Here is an 11,946-nt window from a genome sequence, read left to right as displayed (position 1 = left end):
AAAATGGTTCTACATCCCTTCACTTTCAGTCTGGATGTATCTTTAGATTCAAAGTGAGTCTGTTGTAGACAGCATATGGATGGGTCATGTCTTTTTATCCAATCTGCAACCCTGTGGCGTTTTATGGGAGCATTTAGGTCACTCAAATTGAGAGTGTTTATTGAGAGATATGATTTTAATGTTGTCATGTTGTCTGTGAAGTCCTTGTTTCATCCAAATTTAAAAGTTTTTTTATAATAATTTTTTATTATGTCATGTTAGTCACCATACAGTACATCCTTAGTTTATGATGTAATGTTCCATGATTCATTATTTGCGTATAACAGCCAGTGCTCCATGCAATATGTGCCCTCCTTAATACCCATCACCAGCCTATCCCAGTCCCCCATCCCACTCCCCTCTGAAACCCTCAGTTTGTTTCCCAGAGTCCATAGTCTCTCATGGTTCATTCAGCCTTCTGTTTACCCTCCTCCCTTAATTCTTCCCTTCCTTCACCTACTGGTCTTCCTGCTATTTCTTATGTTACATAAATGAGTGAAACCATATGATAATTGTCTTTCTCTGCTTGACTTTTTTCACTTAGCATAATCTCTTCCAGTCCCATCCATGTTGCAGCAAATGTTGGGGAATCGTTCTTTCTGATTGCTGAGTAATATTCCATTGTATACATGGAACACATCTTCTTAATCCAGTCATCTGCTAAAGGGCATCTCAGCTCCTTCCACAATTCAGCTATTGTGGACAATGCTGCTATGAACATTGGGGTGCATCTGGCCCTTCCCTTCACTAAGTCTGTATCTTTGGGGTAAATACCCAGTAGTGCAATGGCTGGATCATAGGGTAGCTCAATTTTTAATTTTTTAAGGGACTTCCACACAGTTTTCCAATGTGGCTGTACCAACTTGCACTCCCACCAACAGTGTAATAGGGATCCCCTTTTACCACATCCTCTGCAATGTTTGTTCTTTCTAGCAAAATTTAAAAGTTTTGCTGTACAATGACTTTGCACTACTATGATAATGGACAGCCAGACTACAGACTGGAAGAAAATACTTGTAAACAATACATGTAATAAAGGACTCAAATCTAGATTACATAAAGAACTCTCAAACCCAGCATTATAAAACAAAAAGTTCATTTAGAAAATGGGCAAAGGGGATGAACAAACATTTAGTTAAGGAAGACATACAAATAACATAAGTACAGGGAAAGAATTCCACTATTCTCACCATTAGGGAAATTCAAATTAAGAGCACAATGAGATATCAGTACATACCTATAAGGACCTCTAAATTTATTCTAAGAGTGACTATACCAATTGTTGGTGAGGATGCAGATAAAGTAGATCTCTCATACATTGTTAATGGGGATGTAAGATGGTATAGCCTTTCTGGAAAATAGTTTGGTAGTTTTATTCAGAGTAAATATGCAATTACCATGTAACCCAGATAAATGAAAACCCGTGGGCCCAGATAAATGAAAATTTATGTCTATACAAAATCCTGTCCATAAATGTTCATAGCAACTTTGTAGTAGCTCAAAACTGGAAACATCCAAAATGTCCTTCATATATAAATATTTTATCAGCATTAAAAATAAATGAACTATTGAGACATGCAACAACTTGGATTTATATCAGTCACATTATAGTGAGTGAAAAATGCCAGTCTCAAAGGTATGATTCAATTTATATAAGATTATAAAACTGACAAAATTATGGAGACACAGAACAGAGTAGTGATGGCCAAGGGTTAGGCATGGTTGGGAATGCATGTGACTGTAAAGGAATAGTATGTGAGAAATCTTTGTGGTTGAAAAATAGAGCTGTATTTTGATTACAGTGATGTTTATAGAATCTACATTTATGTTAAAATATCATTGACCTACACATACACACGGTACCAATGTCAACTTACTTGATATTGTACTACAATGATATAAGATGAAACATTGGTGGAAACCAGCTAAAAGGTGCATTAGCCCTGTATAATCTTTGCAAATTCCTGTGACTCTATTATTTCAAAACAAAATGTTTTTTTTTAAGATTTTATTTATTTATTTGACAGAGAGAGACAGCCAGCGAGAGAGGGAACACAAGCAGGGGGAGTGGGAGAGGAAGAAGCAGGCTCATAGCAGAGGAGCCTGATGTGGGGCTTGATCCCATAATGCCGGGACCACGCCCTGAGCCAAAGGCAGACGCTTAACCGCTGTGCCACCCAGGCACCCCCAAAACAAAATGTTTTTTAAGGATGTCTTGCAGAAGCCACAAAGCCAACACTCAAATTCCACAGCTTTGTGGACCAAGGTAGCTCTACTTCAGGGAAATACAAGCTACTATACAGTATGCTCCAGGCAGTCTACAAGGTCTAGGAAATGCTTCTGTGGTTATTGCTATTGATTGGATAACACCAATCCCTCTATTAACCATGGTTCTCAAGCTGAATGCACTTTGAACAAGAGACAGTATAAAAAGCCCAGCTCACTGGGAGATGGATTGGAAGCTTTCAGAGCAAGGCATTTGCACTAAGGGCATCTTACTGAGACCACCAGGATAATTTCTGCAGTGCCACGAAGCAAAATAGGAGGAAGATGGTAATGAAGGAATCTCCCCATGGGTTTCATTTCTTAAGCAGAAAAGGGCAGGTATAACTTGAAGAATCTAAAAGGATTAGGGGTTTGGACCAATAGGCTCATAATGTTATAAGTCTCTTCATGGCATTCACAACAGAACCTTCGGGAAGGTTTGGAAGAAATAAATTGCTTGCACTCAGAAAAATGAGGCTTGGGTTCTAAAGATGGATCCACTCTAGGCTTCATTTCCTAGACAGTCTCTCTAGAGAAGTCAGACCTATTATCCTAACCATTTATTTCCTGTGTCCATATGACTTTCTGTGTTGGGGACAAATGTAAGCCGGAAGCGGAGGTCTGTGATCTAAATGCCAGGGTCTTCTGCCTTAGGACCCATCCTTGCTGACATAGGTGGGTTTTCTTTTTTTTTTATAATAAATTTTTATTATGTTATGTTAGTCACCATACAGTACATCCCTAGTTTTTGATGTAATGTTCCATGATTCATTACTTGTGTATAAAACCTAGTGCACCAATGCAATAAGTGCCCTCCTTAATACCCATCACCAGCCTATCCCAATCCCCCATACCCCTTCCCTCTGAAGCCCTCAGTTTGTTTCCCAGAGTCCATAGTCCCATCCTTGCTGACATAGGTGGGTTTTCAATACAGAATTCAAGGAGTTCCTTGAAATATCCAGCAGAGGGACCCCTGGACTCATTTGTAAATACTGATTTAGCCTAGTCCTCCTCTACCCTGCTGCTCCTTGACCCTTAGGATGAGGAAAGTGAGCTAAGGAGGGCTGCATCTAACTCCAAGAAAAATTAAGAGCCATCAAATGCTTTAAACTAATTAAAACATTATGATCTGGGCAACCAGTGTAGTAAATCGTATGAGGGGCATTACTGAAGATAGAGATCATGCCAAAGGCAGCTGCAAAGTTCAGGCAAGCAACAATGACCACAGGGATGGAAAGAAGGGAAAACACTGACCACACAAGATGGCAAAACTGCCATGGCAGGATGGGTCTGATCATATAAGGGAGATGCCCAGATTTTAGTTTCTGGCAGCAGACATGGGAGTGTCACTAGTGATCCTATATCCTTTCAAGTATTATGACAGTAAATGAGAAGGTGACATGAATTGTGGGTGTCCAGTGGAGGTCATAGGGGCCCTAGGGAGTGCTCCATCCATCATAGTCACAATTATCAATTCTTGTTTGCTACATTGTTGCTTTATGAAGAGCTTTAACAAGCAACTGACCTTTGTCTTTATGGCTATTGGGAGGCATGCTTAGAGTAAAATCATTCCAATGAAGACATACAAATGGCTAACACACACATGAAAACATGTTCAAAATCATTAGCCATCAGGGAAATTCAAATCAAAACCACATTGAGATACCACCTTACGCCAGTTAGAATGGCAAAAATTGACAAGGCAGGAAACAACAAATGTGGGAGAGTAATGGAGAAAGCGGATCCCTCCTACACTGTTGGTGGGAATGCAAGTTGGAATGCACTCTGGAAAACAGTGTGGCGGTCCCTTAAAGAGTTAAAAATTGAGCTACCCTATGATCCAGCCATTGCACTACTGGATATCTACACCAAAGATACAGACGTAGTGAAGAGAAGGGCCATATGCACCCCAATGTTCATAGCAGCATTGTCTACAATAGCTAAATTGTGGAAGGAGCCGAGATGCCCTTCAACAGACGACTGGATTAAGAAGATGTTGTCCATATATACAATGGAATATTGCTCAGCCATCAAAAAGAACGGATTCTCAACATTTGCTGCAACATGGATGGCACTGGAGGAGATAATGCTAAGTGAAATAAGTCAAACAGAGAAAGACAATTATCATATGGTTTCAATCATCTATGGAACATAAGAAGTAGGAAGATCGGTAGGAGAAGAAAGGGAAGAAGAAAGGGTGGGTAAACAGAAGGGTGAATGAAGCATGAGAGACTATGGACTCTGAGAAACAAACTGTGGGCTACAGAGGGGAGTGGGGTGGGGGAATGGGATAGGCTGGTGATGGGTAGTAAGAAGGGCACATATTGCATGGTGCACTGGGTGTTATATGCAACTAATGAATCATTGAACTTTACATCAAAAACCAGGGATGTACTGTATGGTGACTAACATAACATAATAAAAAAATTATTACAAAAATCATTCCAAAATTCAGATCATTTTAAAGTAAATATCTTACCCAACTTGCATATAATTGCACATCCTTTATAACAGTGCACTCAATTTGGCCATATAGCTTACTGTGAAATGGCTTTTATTGAGATTGTTTTATGTCTTTGTTGAGGGTCTACTAGCACCCACTTTACATGTTTTAACTACAGTTTGTCATGCGCTGCTCCACAGCACGTAATTTTGTATTGGAGCAAACTGTAAGTTGTTTCTTGAGGAAGCCTTTGATCTTTTCAGCAGAACACTCAACATACACCTTGATGTGTGTGTGGTTGTATGGGGAGAAGGTATGTACACATTTTAAGTCTCCCATAAACAGTTCTCTTTTGTGAAGAAGTCTTTGCCCCTACTACAGAATATTTCCGTTCAGTATATTCCCATATGAGGAATTTCCAGGTAAAAAAGTACAAATGTTTTTAAAACTCTTGAAGATGCCATTGACTGAATTTATTTCAGGGTAAGTTGTAGTAATTTATACTTCTATCTGAAGTATGTAATGAAGGGTGCCTGCTTCATAACAACGTTATTACACAGGCTGTTCCTTGGGCTTTCATTCTATTCTATGCCCATTTAATGAATGAAAATGGGAATACTGGTCTAATATTTCTGTCTTTAAATATTAGTGGGGTTTTAACATTTTTCATTGTTGTTTGGCACATGCATTTCTTCTGCTTTTTGTTATGCGATATCTTTTACCCATTTATTTACAGGGGTTTTATTTTTTTCCTCCATTATAACATAAAAAGCTGTGTACTACATTGATCTACATTTTGGAACTTTCAAATAAATGGGTCTTAAATTTGTTTTCACTGCTTCTTTTTTCTTATGTTCAATTAGCCAACTTATAGTGCATTATGACTTTTTGATGTAGTGAGCAACAATTTCACTCGTTGCATGTAACACCCAGTGCTCATCACCAAATGTGCCCTGTATTTTCATGTATTCCCAGAGTTTTGTTTTCTGCCTTCTGACTTTATAACATCAACTATTCTTAAACTTTCCCATTGACTATTTGGCTAATTAGTTTATTTGTAGATAAAAATTCATTATTATTATAATTTATTTCTCATCAGAATTTAAAGTAACTCAGACATTAAGCCCTTGGCATTGGTAAAATAAGGTTATTTGCTTTATATCAGATATGAGATAAATGAGATGGAGGATTATGGTTTTGTTTCACCAAGAACAACTTGCTCAAACACCCCGTGAGTAAATAAATGATTTGGAGGAAACTACAGAAATGACAATAAATGAACTAAAAACAAACAAGAAATACTAAACCCATGTGACACTTTTCTATCCCAGAAAACCCTCTTTTGGGGATAGTTGTCAGCTGGGTCAGTGCTGGTGCCTTCGATGGGCATTAGTTGTCCTCAAAATAAGTAAAGAGTGATTTGGGGCAGAAACACAGTACTCGCTGACCCAAGAAGTTTACAAGAGACTCCTTCTGAATTTCTTGAAAATCTAGCCACTTGGACAACTTGCCAAAGATCCTCTATTGCCAACCATGTTCTCTAGTGGGACCAGTTACCCTAGAAAGCTCAGCTCTGGGAATGGCCTTTCCATTGTATATGTTCACCTCATAATATACAAGCTCAGCTTCCTAAGTGGCGGTGGATTGCACCTGAAGAAGAGATTTCACCTTGCCCTATTATAAGAGAAAAGAAGGCAGGTTTGGGCACAGATGCTGGCAGGATTATGGGCAAAGATTATGAAACAAGTGGTAGCCACAGCACAGGTAATGAGGGTATGACTTTAAACACTGCGGCAGGGGCTATACTGTGCCGCGGCAGGAGCAACTGAAAGGACCAGTGATACGCCACTAGGTGGCAGAAGAATTCCACCATCTTTTTTTACCTTGTTTCTGGACCGTAATCTTTACCCAGAGAAGGGGGCTTTAGGGTAGGAGTCTTGATCCTTACAGGGCAGTAGAGGTGGCAGCAGTGCAGATGATCCCGGTCCACATAAAGAGAGTCATAAATTCAGGAAAGTCCACTTATATATACTACTCTGGTATGTGCGTGAGTATCTTTCCGCAGAGCACTCGGGTGGATTTGGTTGCCTTCCCTCCCACACCAAGCCCTGCACCCAAGGGTTGACTAAGTTATTTAGTAACCTCAGACATTGTCAGCTGATTTCCCCTGTATGTTTAGATTTATCCCCCCCCCAACCAGTAAGTTCCCCTTAGACCTCCATGTCACTAGTCGCGTATCTCCCTCCCTTTCCACCACCACCTGCAATCCACATTGGAGCCTGGTGTTCCCTTTTCCCATTTATAAGCCTAGATATTTTGCACGGAACATTTCCATCCCAGTATTAGTGTGTTGATGAAACCCACATCTCCTGAGCTGCTGGACACCCACCATGGCCACATGCCTGACAAATACCCCCATTGACCACTTCATCCACATAGCTAATAAACCTAAATACTTGTGGTGCTGCAAGGAGATGGCCCTTCTTTCCCACATAACCTTAAGGAAAAACGTCTGCTTCAAACTGCAAATTTACTGATATGTGCCATTTAATTAAGCTATTGGAGCCTGAGACACTCACCTACAAAATGGGAATAATAATGCCTACTTTGAAGGACTATTGTGAAGATCAAATCAGATGAGGCATTCAGCATCTTCCCGATTCAACCTCACTGACTTGTGAAGTTTTACTCTTGAGTTAAAGAAATCTTAGTTTTCACCACCCCACACAATCACTGCATTATTATGACGAATGTAGTACTGTCCTTGAGTAAGGTTCATCACCGTGGTTTCTACTATCACTGGTAGTAATCTGGATGTTTAAGTGTATTCAGAGAATGTGGTTAAACTTGGCTCCCGTCATCTAGAGTAAGAATGAGAATAAAGACAAACACTTTCATGTTATGCTGAAAGTATATTTATATATATAGATATAGATATTTATTTTTCTGCAGACAGCTTTTACTGATGAGTCATTTTAATGTTCAAAGAACAGCCTATTTCAATACTACATAATCTGTACCAGAATGAGATGGATAGCTTCTCAATTCATTTCACAAAGCCAGCACAACTCTGATACCAAAACATAACAATTATAACACAAAACAGAGAATCACAGATCTCACTTAAAAATACAGATGCCAAAATACCAAATAGAACAGTAGCCAATCGAAATCAACACCACATGAAAATGTACAAAGCTTTGGCAGATACCAAGTTGAACCAAATTTAAATCCAAACTTACACACGTAGAACTGGAACATAAACACCAGAAACAAAACGCCCCCCCACCCCACCCCACCCTGTCAGTGGCCTCTGGCCAGGAACCCAAAGGAATGAGATATCTGCGGAAGGAACCACATTAGCGGGGAGGGGAACTGCTGGTGGGGTCACCGGCATTATCACCGGATCCAGGCTCATCCTCATCCAGATCTTCAGACTCACACTCTGCCAGCGCTTCAAAGTACTGCAAAGGCCAGCACCGTGGATCTCTCTTATGGAGCTTGGCCAAAAACCTCAAAACAAGCATCTTGCTGGTTTCGAGGAATGCTCGGGGGCCCCAGAGGAACTCATATTCTGCTGGCTCAGTATAGGGGATTCGCCTGTACTCTAGGTACTTCTGCCTTACAAACACTTCGGTGATGAGCTTCTTTGTATTTCCGAAGAGAGCATGTGTCTCTCGGACATCCAACCCTAACCTGTACAGAAAACTAAAGATCATGTCCTCCCTGACACAATTGCCTTTCATAAAGATGAGACTCAGGACCACCATCAGGAGGCCTAACTTGGGCCTGTCTAAATAGGATGCCACTGGTTCACCCTTATGGTGTCCCAGCTTGTTGATGATAATATAAGAGTGGTTTTCGGGATCAATTTCTTTCAATTGATAACCGAAGACGCACTGTAGCTTATTGTTGGCACGGTTGATGATATCCAAGCACTCGTCTTTATATTCCCGGATGATGAATTTCACCATCTCTGAGCGCTTGATGGGCACCTTGGCTTGGTCCTTGACCAAGAGGAACTGCACCAAAGCATTTGCTCTCTCATCCAGGGGAGACAATGGCTGAGTCTCCAACTTGGGGTCATTCTGGGTGGCACCAAATCCCTGAGAGAGATTGGTGAACTCAGAGATAATCAAGGGCTGAGGGCTACCTGGGCTTTCCCAGAGACCCAGGGCCCTCGAAGTGCTTGGGCCCTCCCAGGCACTCAGAGCCCAAGTTGTGCTGGGCCCTTCCCAGCCACTCAGGATCCGGGAGGTGCTCGGGCCCTCCCAGCCGCTCAGGCCACGGGAGGTGCTCGGGCCCTCCCAGTCACCCAGGACCTGAATAGGGTTTTCAACCTCCCAGTCATTCAAGTTCAGATTTTCCCAGGGTCTTGGTGCCTGCCAGTCGCGCAGGGCCAGCATTTGGCCACCGCTGTCCTCTTCGGTATTCAGATGCTTCTTCTTCCGGGTGGCTTTGCCAGAGCGACGCGGTGGCTCAGCAGACGTCTTCGAGGCCTCTTGAGTGGTGGCCATCGCCTTGGGGGCAGCTGCCGTAGCCATTAGGATGGTAGGCACTGCCTGGGCTGCTTTCGAAGCATTCACATTGGGCTGCGGAACCCATGGAACTGCAGGCAGGGCCTCCACACAGGCAAATGGATCCTGCAGAGCAAGTGGCAGTGACTTCGGGGTCTCAGAGGGGGCAGATGGGCCCTGAAAGGCATTAGAAGAGGCAGGCTGGAACCGGGAGGTAGTTGGAAAGACCCTTGAAGTGGCAGTGAAGGTCTCCGATGTGGCAGGCAAGTTTTTCCAGGCAGTCGGCAGGTGTGCTCGGGCAGCTGACACTGCCTTTGGAGCACAGAAAGTGGCAGCAAAGATCATGCGATCCTTCGAAGGGGCCCTCCGTTCCTTTGAAGAGGTCCTCCGTTCCTTTGAAGAGGTCCTGCGTTCTATTGAAGAGGCCCTGGATTCTCCCGATGGAGTCATCAGTGATTTAGCGGAGCCCATGGGAAAATTTGCTGCCGCTAAGGGAGCTCCGGGCTGGCCCTGCAAGGCTGCTGGGGGGCCTTGCCAGGAGGGCTGGAGTTGCAAGGTGGGCAGCTCTGCTTGCGGGCCCGAGGGCTGGGCCTGCTGGGTGGATAGCTGGATTTGCAAGGCCTTTTGGGAGGCCGGGACCCCCTGAAAGGGCTGCTCCAGCTGAACCAGTGGTGGGCCCTGCCTCTGGGCCTCCTGGGTGGGCACAGGCTGCCAGAACTGCCCAGGGGCCTTGGGAGCCTGCCAGGCCAGAGCCTGGGCTTGCTGCACTTCCTGGAATTCCATCGACGTCGGCAGCTCGTGTGGCACTGGGGCTTGGCCTTTGGGGGCCTGCCAGATGATGGGCGGGCAGTGCACAGCCTGTGGGGCAGACAGAGGGGCCGACAGCACAGCCTGGGGTGCCTGCGGGCCAGCGGGAGGCGCCGTGGGCACCTGCGTTGCTGGCGGGGCCGTGGGCACCTGCGGCGCTGCTCGCACCTGTGGAGCTGCCCGCACCTGCGGGGTGGGCAGCCTAGCCTGTGGAGCCTGCCGCAGTGGCGGCGGAGGTGGCAGGGCCTGCCAGAGTGGTGGTGGGGTGGCCAGGACCTGTGGGGCAGGCCGGATGGGCGGCGGTGCCTGGCGTATCAGCGGTGGTGCCTGGCGAATTGGGGGTGGGGCCTGGCGCACCGGCGGGGGGCCAGGTCGGATGGGTGGTGGGCCAGGGCGTATGGGTGGTGGGCCCTGGCGCACGGGTGGTGGTGCCTGCCAGGCAATGGTCGGAGCCTGCCAGGTGACCTGCGTGGCCTGCCAAGCCAGAGGCGTGGCTTGCCAGCCCTGTGGCGGGGCCTGCCATCCCTGCGAGGTGGCCTGCCAGCCCGGGGGTGTGGCCAGCTGTGCCGGCGGGGCCTGCGGGCCCTGGGGAACCTGCGGAGGAGCCCTTATAACCTGAGACTGGATTTGCAGAATCAGAGGCTGAGCCTGTGGGGCCCAAGAAGCCAGAGGCTGCGCAGGTTGGGCCGCCGGCTGCGCCATCGGGGCTCCTGAAGCTGGAGGCTGGGTGATCGGAGCTCTCGAACCTGGAGGATGAATCATCAGGACTCCGGGACCAGGAGGCTTGGCCATCGGGGCTCCTGGAGGCGGAGGCTGGGTCATCAAGGCTCCTGGGGGCGGAGGCTGGGCCATCGGGGCTCCCGGAGCAGGAGGCTGGACCATCAGGACTCCCGGAGTCAGAGGCTGGGCCATCAGGACTCCCGGAGTCGGAGGCTGGGCCATCGGGGTCCCCGGAGGGGGAGGATGGGCCATCGGTGTCCCCGGAGGGGGAGGGTGAGCCATCGGTGTCCCCGGAGGGGGAGGATGCGCCATCGGTGTCCCCGGAGGGGGAGGATGCACCATCGGGGTCCCCGGAGGGGGAGGATGGGCCATCGGGGTCCCCGGAGGGGGAGGATGGGCCATCGGGGTCCCCGGAGGGGGAGGATGGGCCATCGGGGTCCCCGGGGGTGGAGGATGGGCCATCGGGGCTCCGGGAGCTGAAGGATGCATCATCAGGACTCCCGGAGTCGGAGGCTGGGCCATCGGGGCTCCCGGAGGGGGAGGATGGATCATCAAGACTCCGGGAGTCGGAGGCTTGCCCATCGGGCCTCCCAGAGGGGGAGCCTGGACCATCGGGCCCCCCAGGGCCGGAGGTTGGGCCATCGGAGCCACTGGGGTAGGCGGCTGGCCCTGTGGGGCCTCCCAAGCAGGCTGAGGTGCCTGCCAAGCGGCCAGTGAAGCCTGCAAATCAATCGGAGGTGGATCCCAGGGGACTGGCGGAGCCCGAGAGGAGGCGGGCGGGGCCCGCATCAGAACCGTAGGGCGGCTATAGACCGGAGGCTTAGGGGCCTCGGCCGGGGGACTCGAATCACCCAAATTCTTACTTAGCTGCGACATGTCCCTTTGCTCTGACAGCTGGTGGGCCTTTTCCTCCGACAGCTGCTGGGCCTTTTCCTCCAGAGAGAAGAGAATGCCTACGTGGCTGATCAGAGGATCCCTCCCTGCTGACTGGTGAATAGGAAGTAAGTGCCCTTAGCTCTGCAGCTTTCCGCAGTAAGGAGGAGGGGGGAAGGGGGCTCAATCCCGCCCCTTCCCCGCCCCCGACCACCACAAGTGGATAGTGCATAGGGGCGTCTACCAGAAATCCTGGCTGACACAAGATCCCTTCTCACTCTG

At 47.0% G+C, this 11,946-nt stretch overlaps 1 protein-coding gene across 1 annotated transcript; it reads right to left on the bottom strand.

The window, feature by feature from the left end:
• Positions 1–7,718: 7,718 nt before the first annotated feature.
• MAGEL2 (MAGE family member L2) lies at positions 7,719–11,667 on the bottom strand. The gene has a single exon (XM_026510312.4). The coding sequence runs from the start codon at positions 11,665–11,667 to the stop codon at positions 8,107–8,109; it is 3,561 nt and encodes a 1,186-aa protein (XP_026366097.1). The 3' UTR covers positions 7,719–8,106.
• Positions 11,668–11,946: the final 279 nt, after the last annotated feature.

Source organism: Ursus arctos, unplaced genomic scaffold (assembly GCF_023065955.2).
Source record: "Ursus arctos isolate Adak ecotype North America unplaced genomic scaffold, UrsArc2.0 scaffold_28, whole genome shotgun sequence".
Lineage (NCBI taxonomy): Eukaryota > Metazoa > Chordata > Mammalia > Carnivora > Ursidae > Ursus > Ursus arctos.
Note: the sequence above shows the minus strand (reverse complement) of the source record. Positions and strands in the feature narration are given on the sequence as shown.

Bases quoted from the DNA above. Each gene is read 5' to 3' on its own strand.
- MAGEL2 (XM_026510312.4), bottom strand. From the start codon at position 11,667: ATGTCGCAGCTAAGTAAGAATTTGGGTGATTCGAGTCCCCCGGCCGAG.